Here is a 25,997-nt window from a genome sequence, read left to right on the forward strand (position 1 = left end):
TATACCGTCTGGACCAGAAGACTTGCTTTTATCAACTAGCTTATGCTAAGAACCGTTCACACACCCATGCCCGAGGGAGGACTCGAACCTCCGGCGGGAGGGGCCGCGCAGTCCGTAACACGGTGCCTCAAACCGAAATACCTTTTTAACAGTGAAAACATCTGTAATACGAGAACACAAACCGAAGGGTAATGCAACAACTCTCACACAGATGCAAAAATAGTGTAATTGGGGTTGTCGTCGATGGGAGAACATCGCAGCATAGGTTGTTGTGCCGCTCTTAAGATTCCATTCAGTGAACCTATACGTGAGGGGCAATTAGGTGACCTCTCTGTTAGCGTATTTTACGCACCGTAAGACGCACTTTTTTCTTCCAAAAATTCTTTCAAAATTCAGATGCGTTAATGTAAAGATGTCCAGTGTTTGATTTAAAATTCCCGACATATATTCGATGCCGCCGGAAACCTACCCTTACCCTACCAGGCACATTGGATTCAACTGGTGGCAGCGCTGCACCGATGCGTCGAACATTAATTGCGGGGATTCACGAGGTCGCTAACGCTGTCTCCAAACCCCGCCCCGCCATCACAAAACCAGAACACTGTTTGGACTATGATGCGTCATTGCAGTCTACGGTGCCAGCGAACTTAGAATGAAAGTGACTTATGTTATGGGTAACAGTGCGATATTTTTTTTAATAGCTACACTACTGGCCGTTAAAATTGCTACAGCAAGATGATGTGCTACAGACGCAAAATTTAACCGACAGGAAGGAGATACTGTGATAAGCAAATGATTACCTTTTCAGAGCATTCACACAAGGTTGGAGCCGGTGGCGACACCTACAACGTGCTGACACGAGGAAAGTTTCCAACCGATTTCTCATACACAAACAGCAGTTGACCGGCGTTGCCTGGCGAAACGTTGTTCTGATGCCTCGTGTAGGAAGGAGAAATGCGTATCATCACGTTTCCGACCTTGATAAAAGTCAGATGGTAGCCTATCGCGATTGCCGTTTATCGTATCACGGCTTGAATGCTGGCGTTGGTCGAGATCCACTGACTGTTAGCACAATATGGAATCGGTGGGTTCAGGAGGGTAATACGGAAAGCCGTGCTGTATCCCAACGGCCTTAAACAGTGTACGTTACATTTCAGATGTGTTACGGCCCGTGGCTCTACCCTTCATTCTATCTTTGCGAAACCCTACATTTCAGCAGGATAATGCACGACCACATGTTGCAGGTCCTGTACGGGCCTTTCTGGATACAGAAAATGTTCGACAGATGCCCTGGCCAGACATTCTCCAGATCTCTCACCAACTGAAAACTCTGGTCAATGGTGGCCTAGAAACTGGCTCGTCACAATACGCCAGTCACTACTCATGATGAACTGTGGTATCGTGTTGAAGCTGCACGGGCAGCTGTACCTGTACACGCCATCCAAGCTCTGACTCAATGCCCAGGCGTATCGAGGCCGTTATTTCGGCCAGAGGTGGTTGTTCTGGGTGCTGATTTCTCAGGATCTATGCACCCAAATTGTATGAAAATGTAATCACATGTCAGTTCTAGTATGATATATTTGCCCAATAAATACCCATTTATCATCTGTATTTCTTCTTGGTGTAGCAATTTTAATGGCCAGTAGTGTAGCTAGCTTCGTTACGGAAAAAAATAAAACCTATTCATATGATGCGGGCTATAAGTTGAAAGTAACAGTATATGCAGAACAACATAGAAACAGATCAGCTGAGCGGCATTTCGGCCCTCCACCAACAGAAAAAAAAAAAAAAATTCGCGTTGGCCGGGTAATGAAGGGGAACTGAAAAAAATGAGAAAGACTAAATGTGCAACTACAGGACTGAATGCAAAATGGTTGTGTTGGGTTGGATTGATTTGGTGGTGAAGGGAGGGCGGGGGAGGGAGGGAGGCGACCGAACACCGAAGTCTTCGGTCCCATCGCATTCGGGAAGGATGGGGAAGGGAGTCGGCCGTGCCCTTTCAAAGGAATTGTCCGCCCTGGGTAGCTGAGTGGTCAGCGCGACAGAACGTCAGTCGTAAGGGCCTGGGTTCGATTCCCGGAGATTTTCTCCGCTCAGAGACTGGGTGTTCTGTTGTCCCAATCATCATCATCATTTCATCCCCATCGACGCGCAAGTCGCTGAAGTGGCGCCAAATCCAAAGACTTGCACACGGCGAACGGTCTACCCGACGGAAGGCCCTCGTCAAATGACTTTTTTTTTTTTTAATTCCGAAATTCGCCAGAAGCGATTTAGGGAAATCACTGGAAAATACAAAATGGCCAATGACGTGTTGATGTGGATTCAAGGATGCCGTGAAAATGGTACTGGAATTAAAAAATGAGTCAAATACACGCTCGTAAGCTCGCACTACAGTGGAACTTAACAGCTTTTGAGGGTGGAGATAGTTGGTGTGCTACAAGTGTACGAAGCGTCACGGACTTGATATGCGAAACAAAACCTGAATATCTCAGAAAACGTCACAAGAGTATGAGGAAAAAATATTATCTTCCATTGCTTTATTTTTCAATATCGAAAGGAAACAAATGTGGAAATAGCGAGTATGGACGAAACTCCTATGACATTCAATGTGGCGAGTAACTGAACTGTTGCCATGAAAGGTGCTATAACTGTAACTATAAAAACAAGTTGACATGAAAAAATTCTCGACGCAATTGTACTTTCATGCTGTGCTCACGGTATTAAACTTAATCCAGTGATCATTTTAAAGCGCAAAACAATGCCAAAAGCTTCTGAAATACCGCCAGGTGTTGTTGGTTACGTGCATGACAAGAGCTGGATGGACGAGACTAGTGTGAAATTACAGATAACAGAGTGTGGGAGAGAAGGAAAGGTGCTTTACTGAAGAAGTGTTCTCTTCTTGTGATAGACCAGTATATTTGACATCTTAGAAATTTTTTAAAAGATAAATTGAGACAAGAAACTACGCAGCTTGCTGTTACTCCGGGCGGACTTACTTTCAATGGCAACCTCTTGATGTCTCGGTAAATAAACCGAAAACCTTACATGGGAGAGGAATGGAACAAATGGATGAAACCCAACATGAATTCGCGCCGAAGGGAGCTTTGAAACGACCTGCAGTCAAACAAGTGTGTCAGTGTATAAAAAAGTCCTAGTCTAGAGAGAGAGAAGACATTATTGTTAACTCTTTCAAGAAGTTCGGCATAAGTACTCTCGACGGTAGTGAAGACATCTTTTAAGGGTGTAAATTTTAATTTGACAAACCAGAATAACTCGAAAAATAAGCTTCACACGAAAAAATGTGTAGAATCCCAAGTTGATTATTTTCGAAGGGGACATGTGCTAATGCTAAAATTAGCACGACACGCCAGCTCCCTGGGGGTTGAGCGAAAGGCAACTGTAAAATTTCAAATGGGAACCCCCATTTTTTATTAAAAATCTACATACATTTTGGATTAAACATTTATTTTGATTCTTGATAGTTGGCGCTGTAATTCAAGAAAATCCATGTTCTAATTTTTGCGTGGAAAATGATTACGGAAAAATTAAAAATACTTCTCTACTTCGTAAATTTTGATTCGCTAAAACTAAAACTCTCCCCCTCTCGCCATAGGGTGGGGTTTGGGAGAGAGGAATTCGAGTTTTACAAATGTTGACCCAAATAAAAAAATTTTCTGCAGATTCGGATAAGCTTTGTTTGTTTCGTGGTCATTAGGCCATACAAGATTAAATTATCGAACAAATCATCTGAGTAGCTAACTAACTAACCAAACATCCTACATAGTAACGAGTGAACTCATTAATTAAAAAACTGACTCACGAACATAATTTTTTAATTAGATTTGGAGAAATCACTTTTGTTTGTTGAGAAGTCTCACAACTAGGGTGCTTGCTTAATTTGAGTCGTTTTGTTTCGGGTGGAAAAACGTGGAAAACGACATTCATAAATTTATTGACTTAAATCACATTGCTCACACCTTTATTTTATTTTATTTCGGAATATCGCGGCTGTTACGTCGTTTACACGTTTTTGAATTACAGCGCCAGCTACCTATCAAGAATCAAAACAAATGTTGAAGACAAAATGTACGAAGTGTTTTATGTAGAATCTGATTCTGCAATAAAAAATCTGGGTTCCGATTTGAGCCGGCCAGGGTGGCCGAGCGGTTCTAGGCGCTACATCTGGAACCGTGCGACCGCTACAGTCCCAGGTTCGAATCTTGCCCCGCGCATGGATGCGTGTGACGTCCTTAAGTTAGTTAGGTTTAAATAGGTATAAGTTCTAGGGTACTAATGACCTCAGCACTTAAGTCCCATAGTGCTCAGAGCCATTTGAACCATTTGTTCCCATTTGAAATTTTAAAGTTGCATCCCGCCCCACACCCAGGGACTAAATGTAGTACCAAAGATGTCCCCCTCGAAAATTTATTTTTCGAGTTATTCTGGTTTGTCAACTTAAAATTTACGCCCTGTATATGAATAAGACAACTATGACAACGAATAGGAAGAACAAGAAAGTTCAGATAACGGTTTTCAGGGATTTTAAAGATCAGTTCGGTTTTATAAACTAAGAATTATTTTCAGTCTGGCTTTCCAGTCTAATAATAAAAATGATAAAAATGTTATTTTTTTAAATTGTTTGAAAATTAAGGTGCGTCTTACAGTTTGTAAAATACGGTGGTAAATTTATCCACACTACTGTACACACACTTTAACGAAAAACTAATACACCAGCCGGCCGCTGTGGCCGTGCGGTTCTTGGCGCTTCAGTCCGGAATCGCGCTGCCGCCACGGTCGCAAGTTTGTGATGTCCTTAGGTTAGTTAGGTTTAAGTAGTTCCAAGTCTAGGGGCTGATGACCTCAGGTGTTAAGTCCCATAGTTCTCCGAGCAATTTGAACCATTTTTTGAACTGATACACCGCAGAAACCGAGCGGTACTGAATGCAGTCTTGAGGTGGAAGAGTCAAGCGGGCAGTGCTGTTCTCAACAACAAGTGCTATGAGTGAATGAACAAGTGTTTCCAAACAGGACACACGGTGCATGCCGTCGACAGTCGCAGCATTATGCAGATTTTTCGCTGTAGTACGTGTACAAAGATAAATGAAGGCACGAAATCAAACGAAACTCAATTACCCTGTAACGAACCACCGGAGATCACGGGTCTCTTACAAAGTGGAACTCAAAAAATCTCCCTGTACAACCTCAGAGATGTTTTCTGTGGGTTTCTGATTCAGCCTGTATTTTCCTGAGATTTCGTAGTTTCACCTAGTTGAAATTACAAATATACAAGAATAAAAATTTTATTATGTCAGAACAAATACTGCTTTACTAGTTCCCACGGCCGTAAATAAACTTTTTTGAGGCACATAACCATGTATCGCTAGAGGTAAAATATGTACTTCCTACAGGAAAATTAAAGACACCTTTGGAGAAAAGAGAACCACTTGTATGAATATGAAGAGCTTAGATGGAAAAGTAGTTCTAAGCAAAGAAGGGAAAGCAGAAAGGCAAAAGGGGTATATAGAGGGTCTATACCAGGGCGATGTTCTTGAGGACAATATTATGGAAATGGAAGAGGACGTGGGTGAAGATGAAATGGGAGATATGATACTGCGTGAAGAATTTGACAGAGCACTGAAAGACCTAAGTGGAAACAAGGCCCCGGGAGTAGACAACATTCCATTAGAACTACTGACAGCATTGGGAGAGCCAGTCCTGACAAAACTACACCACCTGGTGAGCAAGATGTATGAGACAGGCGAAATACCCTCAGACTTCAAGAAGAATATAATAATTCCAATCCCAAAGAAAGCAGGTGCTGACAGATGTGAAAATTACCGAACTATCAGTTTAATAAGTCACAGCTGCAAAATACTAACACGAATTCTTTACAGACGAATGGAAAAATTAGTAGAAGCCGACCTCGGGGAAGATCAGTTTGGATTCAGCAGAAATGTTGGAACACGTGAGGCAATACTGACCCTATGACTTACTTTAAAAGCTAGATTAAGAAAAGGCAAACCTACGTTTCTAGCATTTGTAGACTTAGAGAAAGCTTTTGACAATGTTGATTGGAATACTCTTTCAAATTCTGAAGGTGGCAGGGATAAAATACAGGGAGCGAAAAGCTATTTACAATTTGTACAGAAACCAGATGGCAGTTATAAGAATCCAGGGACATGAAAGGGAAGCAGTGGTTGGGAAGGGAGTGAGACAGGGTTGTAGCCTATCCCCGATGTTATTCAATCTATACATTGAGGAAACAGTAAAGGAAACAAAAGAAACAGTTGAAGTAGGCATTAAAATCCACGGAGAAGAAATAAAAACTTTTGAGGTTGGCCGATGACATTGTACTTCTGTCAGAGACAGCAAAGGACTTGGAAGAGCAGTTGAACGGAATGGACAGTGTCTTGAAAGGAGGGTATAAGATGAACATCAACAAAACCAAAACGAGGACAATGGAATCTAGTCGAATTAAGTCGGTTGATGCTGAGGAAATTAGATTAGGAAATGTGAGACACTTAAAGTAGTAACGAAGTTTTGCTATTTGGGGAGCAAAAAACTGTTGATGTTCGAAGTAGGGAGGATATAAAATGGCAAGAAAAGCGTTTCTAAAGAACAGAAATTTGTTAACATCGAATATAGATATACGTGTCAGGAAGTCTTTTCTGAAAGTATTTGTATGGAGTGTAGCCATGTATGGAAGTGAAACATGGACGATAAATAGTTTAGACAAGAAGAGAATAGAAGCTTTCGAAATGTGGTGCTACATGAGAATGCTGAAGATTAGATGGGTAGATCATATAACTAATGAGGAGGTATTAAATAGGATTGGGGAGAAGAGAAGTTTGTGCCACAACTTGACTAGAAGAAGGGATCGGTTGGTAGAACATGTTCTAAGGCATCAAGGGATTACCAATTTATTATTGGAAGGCAGCGTGGAGGGTAAAAATCGTAGAGGGAGACCAAGAGATGAACACACTAAACAGATTCAGAAGGATGTAGGCTGCAGTAAGTACTGAGAGCTGAAGGATAGAGTAGCATGGAGAGCTGCATCAAACCAGTCTCTGGACTCAAAACCACAACAACAACATCCACCGCTTCCCCTCCTGGATCCGCGGTTGTGTGGGGACACCAAAAACAACGTGTTCATGCAGCATAGGTTATTTGTGCAGAGACGCTTGACTCCACTTGCCGTGGAAACATGCAAAACCATTCGACATTGGCTGTGGTGCTTTGGAAAGGCGCGTCGTTGCATGACCCGACGTGAGTGTATGTGTGTGCTGAAGCGAGTGGAAGACATTCTGAGCATTGATAAACGAAAGACTTTATGAGAGGCTTCTATAAGGGCTGCTTTATGTGGGACATCTGCCCATGAAGTTAGTAAACGTATATCTGAATCTTTCTTGGGCCAACTCATATAACCACGAGTAAGCCAGTTTATTTTGCTTTGATTCGCTGCGGTAATAGTATAAGTGAGGACTCGTAGAAGAGAGAAGAAAGACGATGAAACTACGTTTTAATTCATCATGTCGACCCTGAAGGAACTAAACAAATAAACGCCTAATAAACAAAATATTGCGTGATGAATATAAGCCCAGCTTTGTGACTGAATTATAGGGTTTCTCCCAACCGAATTGACCATGTCGTCCTTAAAGGATGGAAATCTTCAGACGTAAAAGCAACTTCGGGCGCTCCTCAAGGAAATGTTGTGAAACCATTACAGCTCACTAAATATGCTGACAGAAAAAAAATCGTAACACCGAAAAATAATTAATGTAGAGTAATGAAATTTCTCTAATACATTTGTCAGGTAACGTATTTAAGTGATTAACATTGCAGGGTCACAGGGTAAAAACGTGAGATAAGCTATTGCAAATTTGAAATGCTGCTACATTAATAACCATAGTAACAGCCAGAATGTTGAATGCAAGCATACAAACGTGCAAACACTTGTTGTTTGAAAAGTCCGTGTAATGTCCGAGAGATGGCACCACCGGTGCGTATCAAGGTCATGTTTAGTTAGTAGCATCTTTGGAAAGAACGCGCCCCAAGTTTCAGTTACATTGGTCTATTTCTTTGTGGTTGGCATTCGTGTGAATCAAAAAAAGGACGAAAAAGATTTTCGTGTGGTGATTAAACATGATTTTATGAAAGGCAAAAGGCCTCAGAGGCTAAAGAGAAGAGAAACTTGATAAACATTATGGTGACTCTGCACCTTCGATTAGAACAGTTTATAAGTGGTTTCAAAATTTTCGGAGTGGCCGTATGGGCACAATGATGCTAAACGTTCTGGACGCCCTGTAGAGGTTACGACTCCAGAAATCATTGATAAAATAATGATATGGTGATGGATGACAGAAGAGTTAAGGTGCGTGAGATTGCTAGTGCTGTGGGAATCTCAAATGAACGGGTGCATAATGTTTTGCATAAACATTTGCACACGAAAAATCTATCTGCAAGATAGGTTTCGTGATTGCTCGCGCTTGACCAAAAACGGAATCGTGTGAAGTGTTGCAAGGATGGTTTGCAGCTGTTCAAGAAGACTCCGCAGGACTGTAAGTGTCGTTTCGTCACTGTGGGTGAAACATGGATACATTACTGTACTCCTGAAACCAAATAACAATCTGAACAATGGGTTACCAAGGGAGAATCTGCACCAAAAAAGTCGAAGACCATTCCTTCGGCCGGAAAGATTATGGCGACTGTATTTTAGGATTCACAAGGGTAATCCTCATCGACTATCTGGAAAAGGGTAAAACTATTACAGATGAATGTTATTTATCGTTATTGGACCCTTTGAAAACAGAACTGCAAGAAAAACGCAGAAATTGTACGCAAAAAAGTCATTTTCCATCACGACAATGCACCAGCACACACCTCAGCAGTTGTGGTCGCAAAATTAATGGAAATTGGATTCAAAGTCTCTTCACATCCCACCTATTCTCCACACTTGGCTCCCTCCGACTACTATTTGTTCCCCAATTTGAATAAATGGCTGGCGGGATGAAGATTTTACTCAGATGAGGCGGTGATTGCAGCAACTAATAGCCATTTCGCAGACTTGGACAATTCCTATTATTCGGAAGGGATCAACAAATTAGAACAGCGTTGGAAGAAGTGTTTAGGTCTAAAAAGAGACTATGTCGAAAAATAAGAAAGCTTTACCCCAAACACAGTAGTTTTTATTTTTGCACGTACTTTTCAAACGCCCCTCGTATAATAGTTTCTCCGCATAATCACACGAAAAAACCAATAAGGTAAAATTAGACAGATTCGAGCAAACACGGAGACTTAGCAGCAACCATTCTTCCCGCACACTATATTCGTCTAGAACAAGTGTTGCACTAAATACCCTTCGCTACACACCATAAGGTGACTCGTGGAGTATAGATGTAGATGTAAAACGTATTTTCAATAAATTCAGGTAAGCTAAATAATCTTCTACACACACCCAAAGACCTCCTGAAACTGTAACTTCCGATACACCTCAGCTATGGTCCATTACTAGCTGTGTATTCAAATTCCTTAATGGGCTTTTAGAATATACCAGCTAGACGCATAATTTCAAATAAAACTGTGATGTCCATTCGATAAGTACTCAAATTACACATACGTAAAAAGGATTTTCTACGTATTTCATCACCTTACTGTGTCCAGACTGATGTTACCGTGATGAAACATACGAATTCTTGTACTCCCACGCCAAGTGGAAGAAACTGTTTTTAATAGAGCGTTTTTTTTAGATTGAATCAAAACGATGGCTGGAGGAAAACCTTATAAATACAATATTCAGTTATGCAATAGCCATACGAGGAATTTCTCAATAAATTTTGAATCGCGGCAATGTCGCTTTAATAAGCATCGCGCACACATTTATTGAAATGGCAGCTCAAAATGGAATCCCAGGAGCAGGACTGTATTTGATTTATGCTTTTTTGGCACGAAGTGGTAAAGACTGAGGACTACTACTGATTGCCGGTGTTGACAAACAATAGTTGTAGCATCCGGAATGGTTGTCTTTTCCAGTATTTCCTCTCGCTTCATTGTCAGTAACGATATACATACCACAAAACGCTCTTTTCTAGAACAGATTTTTAAACAGTAATCAGTTCTACGTCATTGAGAAAACTTTCGGCACATAAAAAGCTACTACATGTCGCACATTGAAACACATCGTCAGCTCTCGACAGCTGTTTCTCGCTGTGTCATACCCACCAGGATAAGTGCCAACAGAGCTTTAGGTCCCGGTATTACATATTTAAACTATAGCCTGTATTTACACCGTCACACCAGTATGGCATATAAATTCAAGATTTTCTCTACTCTAATACGTTGACGAGGAACTTGCATTTTATTGAGATGATTATTTTTTGGAGTTGAAAATTTCACAAATGTCTATGCCTTTCTCATTGGCGCTTATTTAAAGAGGCTACAAATTTACTGTCGGCCTGAAATCTATTTTCGTTATTTCTTTACGGTTCCGATCTGCTACCGTGAGATGCAAGTTAAACATTTGCCAAAACAAATGCAACAATTAACACAGTTTTATATGCTTTCATTATTGTCCTGCATGCTACTTGTTTAATGTAACGTGAGCTTTATTTATGTGGTTTTTTGCAATATTTTCCTGTAAATAGCACGGCTTCTGAATTTTATTGTCTTTCTTTCAGCGCACAAATGTGTCCTATTTTTGCCTACATTGTTTCCAAATTTTACTGTGCCTAAGTGCATGAATTCTTAAAATACTTTTGCTATCTCAGAATCATAAACTGTAATATACTTTGCATCAAGTCAGTCATTTTGCTATTAATAAGTATTAATTCAATATTTTAAATTTACTATTTAAGGTACTTTAGTAATATGCTGTAATGAAATGTGTTACATTAGTTTAACAAATAAATGAGATCAGTTTATTGCAAATTGTATCTAAGTGTAACATTATGGAATTAGCATATTAGGAAATTTAAAGCAGAAATATTGTTCGAACACAAGTTCGTTTATATCAGGAACAGGAAAGGCAACAGATGGAGCGATCTTTACTGGACGGAACAACAAAGAATGCCAGATAATCTGGTCAATTCGTGTGCTATCTGAGGGAATAGTGTTAAAGACAAACGGAAAATGCTGGACATTTTATTATGAGTTTCGGTAGCATCTACATGAACAGCAGCCATGACGCATATACAAGAAAAGAAGGCAAGCGAGAAAGGAAATTTTCAAGCCCGCACCAAATCTCGATCCTTTCGCACAAGACGAGATTCCGTGTCACATATACAGGTTCCCTGTTTAAGTTGAGCTTGTTACCGAATTGAGCGAATCCGATCTTGTTCAGGTCATGGCATCGTCAATGCCACTGGTTCTCAAGAGCCTCAATTTAGGGCTGTGAAATGTTGTGGAGGGCATAGATATAGCAAAACTACGATGTACATTTTTACAAGCGAAAGACATTAATTCTAGGGCATATTTTGCGTCGACAAAACATGAGTAAATGGTAGTTCAAGCTGTTACCAAAAGGTTGACAAGGAAGCATTATTCCTACCTTTTCATTTCGTCGAATAATTGCATTTTGCATGGTTATAATTGGATTAAACGAAAATTATTTGCAACAAAACACGCCATTTACAAGGTAGGAGAGGAGGTGCTGGCAGAATTGAAGCTGTGAGGACAGGCCGTGAGTTCTGCTTGGGCAGTTCAGTCGGTTAGAGCACTTGCCCGTGAAAGGCAAAGGTTCTGAGTTCGAGCCTGGGTCCGGCACGCAGTTTGAATCTGCAACGAAGTTTCACGTCATTTACCTGTCGTGCTCTTATTGGGTGTTCACAACGAGCTGGTGTGAGTTTAAAATAACAACATGCGTACAACCACATAAAGCTAAGGGCGACTGGTAGATGGAAGACTTGGATTCAGTGCTAGAATCCTCAGGAAATGTAGTCCACCCACGACAGATGTGGTTTACGAAACCCTCGTTAGACCGATACCTGAATATTGCTCATCGGCCTGTGGCACGTATCAACTGGGATTTTACCTGGCGATCATACGGACTGGCGTTCTTTAATTTTCTTCATACTCCCAGGATTCGATCAGTTTCCAAACATCTATTTCCTAAAGCAGTATTGTTAACTGTAACACAGTTGACTTATTTTTTAACGTAGCTTGGAGGTCCAGAAAAGTCGTTGGTTCGAATCTTGCTGGTAGCAACTCGATTTTTACTTTTGTTTATATTCCATGTTTACTAACAGATGGAAATGGTAAATTAATACATACTGAATCATAATTTTTAATATAAATTTAAAGACCTCGGCAGTGAAAAATGGTAAGGTGCACGTTGGTTGTTTTGAGAAATTGCGCAGTAAGATATTTCAAGTAAGTTAATTGTGATGAGTCACTGTTTTCAGATGTTTTCAGAGTAGTGATACGTGTTTAAAATCGTAAATTTTATTCAAAATTTTATTCTTAAAGATGCGTAAGTGGATGCTTAATATTATTTACTTGCAAACTGAGTGCACTTAAACAGGGGTTAGCACTGACTTGCCATTGTTTACTTGCTGGACGAATTAACGAAATACTGCTGTGAGATCTTTCAAAAACACTAATTTAAAAGGTCGGAACTGTTTCACTTTATGATTCTATGATTTACGTTAGCAATTTTGGCACTAATAAAGACTAAAAACCTCAGAAATTATTCTATGATTGAGCAGAATGTAGAAGTAAATTTTATTGTCGTCCTAATGCAGTCGGTGAACGATTTTGAGGAAGACACTTAACATTTCTGCCACCACAGTACGATGTAAACTTTTGATAGGGACACTACATTGTGTACTCGCTTCGGCCGTGCGGTTCTAGAGGCGCTTCAGACTGGAACTGCGCGACTGCTACGATCGCAAGTTCGAATTCTGCCTCGGGCGTGGATGTGTGTGATGTCCTTAGGCTAGGTTTAAGTAGTTCTAAGTTCTAGGGGACTGACCCGGCCGCGGTGGTCTTGCGGTTCTAGGCGCGCAGTCCGGAACCGTGCGACTGCTACGGTCGCAGGTTCGAATCCTTAACATCTGACGTCATCAGTCCCCTAGACTTAGAACTACTTAAACCTAACTAACCTAAGGACATCACACACATCCATGCCCAACGCAGGATTCGAACCTGCGACCGTAGCAGCACCGCGGTTCCGGACTGAAGCGCCTAGAGCCGCTCAGCCACAGCGGCCGGCTCATATTCTATTTTTAATTACTAATTGCATGGAAATAAAAACTGATAGATATTTGACATGCCTTATAGCGAAACGAAAAAGTTAATCCATCAATAATACTGATCAATCTCTGCACATAGGAAATTATTTTATGTTCTGTGTGATGTCTATATTTTTGTACCAAATTTTAATTTATTGTGAGTAGTCGCATTTTCATGCAATTGGTAATTATTTTTATTAGAAAATTATGATTCACTATTTGTTAATAAAGTTTCATTTGCAAATAAACATCGAATTTAAATAAAAGTATTAAGAATTGGTACTAACGATGTTCGAACCAATGGCTTAGCGTTTACTATTTACCTTACGCATTCGTCTAGCGGTAACGATGTTAGCAAGTTTGAAATGTTTTGCAGTTAACAGCGATCGGAAGTCTAATTTTTAAAGGTAATTTTTCTAGTTCTTTGAGAATTGCATCATATTGCTTTACAAAATTGGTGTCCTTCGTATTTTATTAAGTATGAAGAAAATCAAAGAAGATGTAAGGTCCATTTGTTGGAGGAAATAGGGAAGATCCGAAGAAGACCAGCGCATTTCATCACCGGATCGTTAGTAAGTGCGAAATCCTCACGGAGATGCTCATGGAACTCCAGTGACAGCAACTACAATGGGGTATTTTGTATAGCAGACATGTTTACTAATGTAAATTCCGTAAGCAAACGCGTTCCTAAAACAGACAACCAATATACAGGGTGTGTCAAAAAGAATCATCCGATTAGGCACATTTATATTGCTGAAACTAATAAACATATACCGCGAATATTATTGTTTGATGAACGGGAAACTCAAAGTTTTTTCCATACCTTTCCATAGGCGTTCAATGCACTCCCCGCTCCCTTGAGATGGACGGCACATTTCATTGTGGTATTCAAACTATTCCCACACTGCAGCGAGCATGTCTTGAGTTACAGCTTCCACAGCTGCTGCTATGCGATGTCTCAGTTCATTCATTATTGTTGATACGGACGCACATAAACAGTCTTTTATAAGCCCCCACAAGAATTAATCATATACACTCAGGTCCGGTGACCTTGCAGGCCAGTAATGTAACGCTGAATCATTTGGTCCAGTGCAACCGATCCATCGTTCAGTAATCCTTTGATATAAAAATCCTCGCAACTTCAGATTCCAGTGTGGCGGTGCCTCATCCTGTTGGTAGATTAAGTCGTTCGAATCAGTCTCCAACTTTGAGAAAAGAAAGTTCTCACGGATATCGAGATATGTGCTCCCTGTAACAGTGTTCTCGGCATAGAAAAATGGACCATACATCTTTTCCCGTGAAACTGCACAGAACACTTAAATTTTAAAGAGTCCCTCTCCTGTTGTACAACGTCATGTGGTTGTTCGGCACCCATATTCTCACATTGTGACGGTTCTCTTTCCATTTAAATAGAATGTTGCCTCGTCGTTAAACGTTAAGCGTGGAAGAAAACCGTTATCCCCCATCTTGCCGAGAACGAAATTATAGAACTCCACAAGTTGTTGTTTGCCACCCCCACGAAGAGCTTGCGAATTTTGTACGGTTTCATATGTAAACGTCAACACACGCGAAATAGACATCGGTGGCATGTTGTCGAGCTGCACGGCGTGCGGATTTCTGTAGATTCCTTGTGAAAGTGGCAACGGCCTTGCCGCAGTTACATCACCGAAGTTAAGCGCTGTCGGGCGTGGCCGGCACTTGGATGGGTGACAATCCAGCCGCCATGCGCTGTTGTCATTTTTCGGGGTGATGCCAATTGAGTAGCTACTCGACCGTATAGTAGCGGCTCTGGTCAAAGAAAACTATCATAACGACCGGGAGAGCGGTGTGCTGACCACATGCCCCTCCTATCCGCCTCCTCTTTTGAGGATGACACGGCGGTCGGATAGACCCGATGGGCCACTTGTGGCTTGAAGACAGAATGCTTGCGAAAGTACGGCGGATGCGTTCGAGGTCTTTGTCAGACTCTCGAGGACGGCCCGGCGATTTGCCTTTACACAAACAATCTGTTTCTTGGCATTGTTCATGCCGTCGTCTAATGCTCTGTGCTGTATGAGAATCCACAGGGTGGGTGGTGGTAGTTTCCTTTGGGACCAAACTGCTAAGGTCATCGGTCCCTAGGCTTTTGACGCTAAGTGCAGCACACACATCCATGCCCGAGAGAAGTCTCGAACCTCCGGCGGGAAAGGCCGCGTGAACCGTGGCAAGGCGCCCCAGACCGCGTTGCTACCCCGCGCGGCGGAGAATCTACGCCATACCTAGAACGAAAGTCACGCTGAACAGTTATTGTTGACCCGCTCTGCGCAAAACATAGAACACAAAACGCTTTCTGTTGTCCAGACACCATTTTTACTAAAACTGTAGTGGGCGCACACTTCTGCTTCCAAGCGCGAACAACGTAAAGCTCGAGAGTTTGCTCTTTCCAACAATACATTGTTCCTCTTTCCACCAATACATTGTTCACTCACATATCTCAAGTAACATAATAGTTACGTGTTTTTTTATTCCAGTCTTTGATCACAATCTCAATTCTTTAGACGATGGCCGGTTTCAGTCCGTAATGACCATCCTCGGATCTACAGCTCACAATTATAAAGACCTAGTGAGCAGTATGTCTTTCAACATAAAACAGCAATACGCATCACAGTATACCATCATACAACCAGGGAAATGTACAGATAAAATACGGTAAAACGTAGCTTTTTTTACACCATGTCCTAAAGTGCTAACGCCATATTGGCATCGTCAAAACCGCGTGACCGCTAAGGACACAGGTTCGAATCCTGCCTCGGGCATGGATGTGTGTGATTCCATAGGTTAGTTAGGTTTAAATAGTTCTAAAAAATGGTTCAAATGGCTCTGAGCACTATGGGACTCAACTGCTGTGGTCATCAGCCCCCTAGAACTTAGAACTACTTAAACATAACTAACCTAAGCACATCACACACATCCATTCGAATCTTCGATCGTGGCGGTCGCTCGGTTCCAGACTGAAGCGCCTAGAACCGCTCGGCCACAACGGCCGGCGTGTTTGCCTATATCCTCCCTAGATGTCGCTACTGTGGACATTATTAACGTAACAAACATAATCTGACAAAAAACACATTATATATAATACATGTAGCAGACCTTTAAAATTGATAACTATCATGGAAACCAATTGTGATAAATTAAAAGACGAATATGGCTTTAACACTTTAGGACATGGTGTAAAAAAATGTACGTTTTACCGTATTTTATCTGTACATTTCCTGGATGATTGATAGCATATTGTGATACGTATTGCTATTTTATGTTGAAAGACACACCGGTCACTAGGTGTATGTTGTTGTGGTCTTCAGTCCTGAGACTGGTTTGATGCAGCTCTCCATGTTACTCTATCCTGTGCAAGCTTCTTCATCTCCCAGTACCTACTGCGGCCTACATCCTTCTGAATCTGCTTAGTGTATTCATCTCTCGGTCTCCCTCTTCGATTTTTACCCTCCACGCTGCCCTCCAGTACTAAACTGGTCACTACGGTCGCTGGTTCGAATCCTGCCTCGGGCATGGATGTGTGTGATGTCCTTAGGTTAGTTAGGTTTAAGTAGTTCTAAGTTCTAGGGAACTAATGACTACAGACGGTAAGTCCCATAGTGCTCAGAGCCATTTGAACCATTTTTGAACTAAACCGGTGATCCGTTGAAGCCTCAGAACATGTACTATCAACCGATCCCTTCTTCTAGTCAAGTTGTGCCACAAGTTCCTCTTCTCCCCAATTCTATTCAATACCTCCTTATTAGTTATGTGATCTACCCATCTAATATTCAGCATTCCTCTGTAGCACCACATTCCGAAAGCTTCTAATCTCTTTTTGTCTCGGTGTATATATTTGTATATTGTAGATCTGAGGATGGTATTTACGGACTGAAACCGGTCATCGTCTAAAGAATTGAGATTGTGATCAAAGACTGGAATAAAAAACATTTGACAGTATTGGATCACCATTTGTATACGCGTTTATGTGGCAGTTGGTGAATAACAGTCATGATTTTGTTTCAAAATCGGATGATTCTTTTTGATGCATCCTGTATGCTTCCTTCCACTTTCTCTCGTGGAAAGCCTATGAAAGTAAAATTCGAGCTCATGCAAAGGCTTAACAATGGTCGTTCTTTCGACACATTCGCGACTGGCACGGAAAAGAGGCAAGTCAAAGTGTTACACGCCATTAGGCGCCCCATCCTATTAGTAAATGAAGTCGTTCGAACTAATCTCCAACTTTGGGAAAAGAAAGTTATCAAGGATATCGAGATATGTGCTACCTGTAACAGTGTTCTCGGCATGGAAAAATGGACCACACATATTTTGCCGTGAAACTGCTCAGAACACATTAAATTTTGAAGCGTCCCTCTGTTGTTGTACAGCATCATGTGGTTGTTCCGTACCGGAGGCTTAGCAATGGTCGCTCTTCCGACACACTATTCGCGACTGGAACGGAAAGGGGGAAGTCAAAGTGTTACACACCATTAGGTGCCCCATCCTATTAGTAAATGAAGTCGTTCGAATTCGTCTCCAACTTTGGGGAAAAAAAAGTTATCAAGGATATCGAGATATGTGCTACCTGTAACAGTGTTCTCGGCATAGAAAAATGGACCACACATGTTTTGCCGTGAAACTGCTCAGAACACATTAAATTTTGAAGCGTTCCTCTGTTGTTGTACATCATCATGTGGTTGTTCCGTGCCGGAGGATTAGCAATGGTGGCTCTTCCGACACACTATTCGCGACTGGAACGGAAAAGAGGCAAGTCAAAGTGTTACACACCATTAGGTGCCCCATCCTATTAGTAAATGAAGTCGTTCGAACTAGTCTCCAACTTTGGGAAAAAAAAGTTATCAAGGATATCGAGATGTGTGCTACCTGTAACAGTGTTCTCGGCATGGAAAAATGGACCACACATATTTTGCCGTGAAACTGCTGAGAACATTAAATTTTGAAGCGTTCCTCTGTTGTTGTACAGCATCATGTGGTTGTTCCGTACCGGAGGCTTAGCAATGGTCGCTCTTCCGACACACTATTCGCGACTGGAACTGGAAAGGGGGAAGTGAAAGTGGTACACACCACTAGGTGGCTTGCGGGTAGTTGTAGAGTGTAGCTGGAGCATGCGCTAGTGTAGGCGCGCGCACGCCCCTCTTGTGTGTACTGACGGAAGGGCCGTGTGCCGCGGTGCCGGCCTTGCTCTCGCCACAGACCGCCTGCACACGGAGAGCGGCTACATGTCTTCGCCCGAGCGGGGCGGTCCATCGAGGGCTTACGCGCCGCCCTACGCCCCCGCCAGCGCCTCCGCCTACGAAGACCCCTACTACAGCCAGTACGCCCCGAGGTCCGGCTCCATCACGCCCGTCATCGACGAGGAAGCCAGGTATGTAACTCACTTCTACTTCGTTACAGCTAGACACATGAACAGTACGAAAAGCTGACATCCTGACCTGTGTTATAAGGCGCTTCCGTCAAAAAATTGTGTGTAAAAGTAAGCGCGAAAATGGTGACGGGTTACTCTGGGGCTTCAGAATATGCCTGCGCGAAAACTACAAATCATACAGAAAAGTTTTTAATTCACGTTGTAGGTGCTGAGTAGGGGCAGTGTTTGTGGCACTGCAAACGTCAGTATCTGCTTGCAAATCATTGAAGCTGCTGACACGAATTGCCCAGGAAGGCATGACAGCAGGCCACTTTTGCAAATCTATTCACTACGTTTCCTATCTGCAGACGCTAACTAATTCGATGCGACAAGATGGAGCAGATGATTCCTCTACATTTTCTGATATACTTGACCCTCTAGTGCAGCTACGCCGTGTGGTTTATTACGAATTCAAACTTGGAAAGACATCTCTCCACAGATTTTTCTGTACGGCTTGTAGTTTTCGTACAGTTGGCTACTGAAACATCAGAGGTAGTTGTGAATAACCCGGTTTACGATAACAGCCACAAAAAAGGTTCTAGTTAATAAGGGTCCTCAAACGTGATAATCGTCAAAGTGCGGTTAGGACGCTGCTGTAACTTCTATATGAACAATCGTTCTCATTAGTAAAAATAGATCAGGTTCGCATCCAGCTAGAATCGAATTTCACCCATCGTCTACATGAACTCCGTCTCCAGGCCACGAGTGGCCTACCGGGACCATCCGACCGCCGTGTCATCCTCATTGGAGTACGCGGATAGGATGGGCGTGGGGTCAGCACACCGCTCTCCCGATCGTTATGATGGTATTCTTGACCTAAGCCGCTGCTGTTCGGTCGAGTAGCTCCTCAATTGGCATCACGAGGCTGAGCGCACCCCGAAAAATGGCAACAGCGCATGGCGGCCTGGACGGTCACCCATCCAAGTGCCGACCACGCCCGACAGCGCTTAACTTCGGTGATCTCACGGGAACCGGTGTATCCACTGCGGCAGGGCCGTTGCCCTGAGTCATATATTACCCCATAAAATACGACGAGAAGCAGCCATGGTCATGGAATACAACAAGATCGAAGCAAACCCTGAACTAACGGTACACGTGGATATACCTGATCTGAGTACCAAGAGCCTTCGTTCAAGACATCCTCCTCTTGCTCTCGACAGCCTCACTGGTCTGACATCAACTCTTGCAGAAGAGAATGGCTCCAGAATGGCCCAACAACTTGCCACCTAATGCCTTGTACTACTGAGGCAGTACATGGGTTTGATCAGCCCGTATGTCTGTTTCCGAGACCGGAGCCGCTATTTCTCAGTCAAGTAGCTCCTCAGTTTGCCTCACTAGGGCTGAGTTCACCCCGCTTGCCAACAACGCTCGGCAGAGCGGATGGTCACCCATCCAAGGGCCGACCACGCCCGACAGCGCTTAACTTCGGTGATCTCACGGGAACCGGTGTATCCACTGCGGCAAGGCCGTTGCCCCATGGTCTACATTAACAAGAAATACAATGCTTCAGCAACTATGATTTACTGTGCCCTCGTCACTGTTAAAGAAGGTGTTCCGCGTGTCATCCTCGCATTTGGATGCAGTACTGCACTCGTTCTCGCAGATAGTTACGAATTCTCTCAAACACCTCCTCGTCAATCTCGACAAGACTGTAAAATTCGCTGCTCCAGGTCCTCAACCGTAAAAGCGGCAGTGCTGTACACCTCAATAATTCACACGCTCCGAAACAGAAAACCCAGACGATTGGCGTCAGCTGATCTTGGTGGCCAAGGTAAAGGCCCTGCTCAACTTATCCATCTTGGCGCTTCAGATGTCGTCTTGTATTAGCAAATATGTGCCCCATCATGCGTATACCATATTCCCCAACGGCGTGAAACTGGTGAAATTTGAGCGCAATTAAATGAAGGCTTGATCGAAAAGTATACATTTCAAATACATTCGTTCTACCTAGGTCAATGTTTCATACACACATCTCTAGCGGATCGTAACCACACATTCGCAGTTACCTTGCAAACAGCTCGTTTGCAGATCCGTGTTTACTAGAACGATTTTGCTTCTGTTATCAGGTATTTTAACGCTATCAGTTGTCGCTATCAATTATGATACACAAGGTCTCGCTGCTCATAGTTCTCAGCCACATTTTGTCTAGTTCGATAGATATCCGGAATTTCGTGTTTGCCCTGAGTAAACGGAAATAACCCCAAATAAATACTGCTCTTCGGGAGTTTCACAGAATAACAAGGATCAACCGAAAACGTATTTGTTTCTCGTTACAAGCATTTCTTTAAACTGAAATCTTAAATGCCCATTCGATACAGTCGACCAAAATTAGTGTGGCGCCATACTGTGTTTAATGACAAGAGCTTTCCAACATTTCGGTGTCTGTCTGCTGTCGTGGACTCCATTAGAGGGATGCATACAATTTAAATAAATGTTACAATGAGCTACAACGTTTCAATGCATCATTTTAATATTATAGCTTCATACTGTGAGCAGCAGAAAAATAATTAAATAGAAAATAATGTTTTTAGAGTTTTTAGGTTACCTCTTGTTTCGTGCTGTTTCCTGTCGGATGCTATGGCCCACAACCAAAGCAAGAGAACATTAAATGACACACATTCTTTTTCTGTTACAAAACAGTGTACTTTGTAGATTTCAGCTCTTCTGATTGATTCGTGTCAGTAGAAGAATAACGGAAGATTTGTAGGCACGCCTTAATGCAGATACTTTGTTATCCCTGAACTAGTTTAGCGATAACTCGTCAACATCAGTTTTCATACTTTTTCTGTACCTTATGTGTCACTACTTTCATAACCTGTTGTGTTTCAAAATACAGTATATAATGCGTTGGCCTCGAGTTATTAGGCGACTGTTTCGAAAACTTCATTTTAGTGCTTAAAAATGCAGTTACTGAAATCTTTGTGTATGTGTAGTTTCTCTGAACGTCACTTACTACACTTACTTCATGCTTCCAAAACAGATACCCAATACCGCTTCTGGTTCGTCATGTAAACACACCATAGTCGATTTTAAAAATGCGGTCTCAGCTATCGGATTTCATGATCCATAGCCGATTTTTGCTTCCATGTAAACGCTTCATCGTTTTTGAAACGTGTTTACATTGTCTGTTCCGTTTTATTTTTTAAAAAATATCGGCTAACAAGACGGAGTGACTGTTTTGTGCAGCGAAACAGAAGAAGAAATATTAGATCGAGGAGGAAGTTATCCATACTGAACTACAGAGAAACAGATACTGTGTTGCTTAGATCGGAACCAGAACAGCCGAATACCAGAGCCCACTCGATTGGAAAACGTATATTTGACCGGATTTGCAAAAGTAATTCAGGCTTTAATATGAAGAAGCGACTGCGGAAAACTGTACCCGAAATTCTATTTTCGTCTTCGGTAAATTGTGTCGCGTGTAAACGTAGTAAATGATAGCCACAGTAATTCACGTGAACTCTTTTCCGTCGTTATTTGTACTCTAACACGCAGTTCTCAAACTCTATGTTTCAGTTTCGAACGTATCGTGCAAATTAACGTGTGGTTAAAAAAAATACTACAAAATAATGTGTGGCTAAAACGTTGAACTAAGCGTATCCTTTTACAAATAGTGCCTGTGTGAATTAATATACAATGTAATTCCCGCACTCCAACTGCAAGCCGAACATTAAGAAGCAAAATACGCTCTAATTTCGCATTGTGCGAAAGTGTTACCATAGTCAATAGCGTCAAGAATCTCGTCATAAAGTGCCACACGTTTGCGTTTGTCGTCAGGACGCAGAGCTCGTAACAGCTGTGTAACTTGTACGGCTTCATAACCAACCGACGTCTCAAAACACGCCAAACTGTTGTTTTAGCCAGTTGTAACTCCCGACTAGCACCACGAGTTGATTTTGAAGGACTACATTGGAAAGCAGTTTGAATTCTTGCAACATTTTCTTCGGGAACACGAGGACGGCTAGAACTGTTTCCTTTACATACACATCCTGTATCTAGAAACTGTCGATACCATCTGCGAATGTTTCACCCATTCGGAGGATCAATTTGGCACCTAAACCTGAAACGTATTTGCTCTGTAATCACGTAATTGCACTTCGCAAACTCGAGAACACAAAATGATTTCTACTGCGGAGTAGCCATTTTAAACGATGGCCGTTACCAAGCAAAACAGAAGACAACTGACACCTAGCGGTTGCTAATATAAACTAGATTGTGATTTCGTTTCTCCAGTAGCCGAGACGAGGCGCAGCGATCGATAGTTTGAACGAAATAATACTTTGTAATAAGAAACACCCTGTATTAGTCACCTTCTTTGTAGATAGTGTGGAGCTGGTATCAGGAAGTCACGTAACACTCCACCGTTGTCATAAGTCACGGCACTGAAGTGACGTGTTTGCCTCAGTCGCAGTGCCAAATCAGCACAGTAACATGGTCGCCTTCAAGATGTGACAAAATAACAGAAACGAGATATTCTCGTTAATGCAGTTGGGCGATTTGTTGGAGTATCAACGCGGACTGCCCAACGTGTCTCCGAAGGATGATGTTCCACTGGCACCCATGTAACACGGTGTAACAACAGTGATCGTAAAAACATCCTAACCGACAGGGACCGAAGACGAATGTCGAGCCTCGTCAATGACAATCGGTTTAAAAGTTGACACGAATTGCTACTGTTATTGAATACAGGTCCATCTCAACCAGTTTTCGCGCGAACGCTGGAACCGATTGCTATGGACATTTAGAGTCTGGTACCTCATAAAAGCTTATTGCTCACGGCGGCGAATAAAAGTTGATGTCTCTATCGGACCAAACAATGTCGAATTTGGACAGTGGCTGAGTGGAAGGCGTGTAGTGTAATCTGACGAGCCGCGATTTTGCCTCCTTTCAAACGATGTAAGGCTCTCTGTCACCGACGGGCCACTGAGGCATTTAAACCGATGGAGATGGTTCCTTGATGTTTTTTACGTGTTTTTCATAAGTCCTCGTCTTTTCCAATGCATGTTCTCGGGGCGGCACTCATACGTTCCTGGCATCTCGACTACCCCCCTAAATCATAATATCCCAGTCCCATAGAGGAAAGTCTGAAACTATTTGGAACAGCGGATGAAATGTAACAATCAACGTCTCCGATGCTTTGTAGCTCCGTAGGATCCAAAAAAAAATGGTTCAAATGGCTCTGAGCACTATGGGACTCAACTGCTGTGGTCATCAGTCCCCTAGAACTTAGAACTACTTAAACCTAACTATCCTAAGGACATCACACACATCCATGCCCGAGGCAGGATTCGAACCTGCGACCGTAGCAGTCGCACGGTTCCGGACTGCGCGCCTAGAACCGCGAGACCACCGCGGCGGATCCAATCATGAGGGAATGTCTTCATCTACCTGAGGAAACTTATGGACTCTCTTCCCCGAATTGGCATCTTTATCAAGGCCAGAGGTAGTGTTAATTGGTACCTGTCTGATGTCTCCAGTAGTGTGGTTGCATGTCACGTCCGTCACAACTCGATAACTTGTATACATGTGTGTTCCACGTGAACCGTCGCATTTGACACCAGATTAAACAATTTATTCGAATCGAAGGAACCTTCTGGGAATAGCTGCCATTAATGCTATACTATAGTGTCAGACCGTCCGAGAACCGGGAAGTTCTCGATTCGAACATATACTCGAGAACTGACGACGAGTATTCGAACATCACATCCGAGAATAAAACCTGCCATTTCACGATGCAGACTGATTCATATCACTAGCACACTCAAGTGTTTTCGTAAAAGTTATTTGGCTTCACGTCTTGAAACATACAATTAAAAAAAATCATGCGTACTTTATAACATAACCCCTAGAATTCTTCCACTAATTTTCGCAAATGCGTATGAAAACTCAAGATGTTAAAATAGTTTGTAAATAAGTCCTGATGAAAACTTTGACGTTTAGTATTCAGTTTAATTCTAAGAGTTAAATTCTCATAAATTCTGTCGCAACAGAAAATAATAATCTGGCTGTTTTCATTATAAGGAAATTGTATTAAACTGTACATTTGAAATTAGCATTAACTGTAATGGGAGCATCCATAAATTACGTTGCATTTTTTTTTCGAAAGGGGAGGGGGAAAGTGGTAACTACAGCCGCTAACGTGATAATAAGACGTGACTGACGAGGAGAAGGTGGTGACTTAAAACGCGGCGTCACAAAATTCTTCATTGACATTTGTTATTGTTTACTCCGCTCTGTGTTTAAAACAAAATAATCTTTGAACTACCACCATTTCAGTTTATTCGCCGCAAGAAGTTCCGCAAACATGTTGAAATTTAAGACTTATTCTTTTCTTACCATCTCACTTGTACATTTATTGATGATATGATTAGTTTCGAACAATATTTTTATAATCTTCGGACCTTCGTCTAAGCAGCCAGTCGTTTCCATATAAATATATCAGAATACTGTCTTTGAATTACATGTGTTCACTTACCTCATTTCAGATCATCATTACAACTATGGACACTCGACACACAAACTTAACGATATAGTTATCGTAAACAACGTGAAAAAAGGCTATTGTGCACAGAGGAAAGAAACACAGATAGGCAACTGATTGCAATTAAATAGTAATTATTCTGGTATCGATTGTGGATATATCGATGTTGGTTTCGCGTCAATTAATTTTTCATAATAGCTTATCCTTACGATTAATTCTTTCAAATTTTCCTTTTTTGTCTATAGCTTGTTTGCGGAAAAATGTCGGACCATTCCCTAGCACTCATCATAACGTCGGCACAGGACATTTAGTATCGATGTGTTTTGTTTACGATTGCTGTCAACATTGGCGATGATCAACGAGTAATCTTGAGTAGCAGGCGAAGTGTTGTGATGTTTATGTGCCAATTCAGAAATACATAACGCAACAAGTGAGTTTGAACGTGAATGTCTCCCGCGGTATTCTTTCACTAAACCTCGTTACTTCTGTCGTGAATTATACCCCGGCCTTCGATCGGTACGAGGCGCGCAAATCCCCGAATTGTCAGTACTTGAATGAAATAAGTAAACGTTATTTGTTATCAAGAAAGTTAAAGGACCCAACTATGTAGGGAAATGCTTGCTAGAGTAAAAATAGACACATAACAACAATCGAGTAATCGATTGGTGGGATATTCTTAGTCGATCCTTACTCATAATCGACTATCCATATAAGCAAACCCTTCCGATCAGATAGCTGAACCTAACCGTCGACGTTTCTCATACAACAATGGGACAGGGCTCTTTAGCGACAAAGTAACGACGAAAGAAGTATAAAATGATGGTAAACAGTGGTTTCGTCAGTGGGTTTGCAGCCA

General features: G+C 42.1%; 1 protein-coding gene and 1 pseudogene across 1 annotated transcript in view; one reads left to right on the plus strand and one right to left on the minus strand.

Moving 5' to 3' along the window:
• The window catches only part of LOC126295230 (uncharacterized), a 2,305,622-nt gene that overhangs the window by 2,079,902 nt on the left and 199,723 nt on the right, over positions 1-25,997 (plus strand). Inside the window, exon 36 of the mRNA XM_049987579.1 lies at positions 18,450-18,621. Coding sequence (XP_049843536.1) covers positions 18,450-18,621 — 172 coding nt within the window. The remainder of the gene's footprint in view (positions 1-18,449; positions 18,622-25,997) is intronic.
• Positions 19,545-19,662, minus strand: LOC126295544 (5S ribosomal RNA; annotated as a pseudogene).

Source organism: Schistocerca gregaria, chromosome 11, assembly GCF_023897955.1.
Source record: "Schistocerca gregaria isolate iqSchGreg1 chromosome 11, iqSchGreg1.2, whole genome shotgun sequence".
Lineage (NCBI taxonomy): Eukaryota > Metazoa > Arthropoda > Insecta > Orthoptera > Acrididae > Schistocerca > Schistocerca gregaria.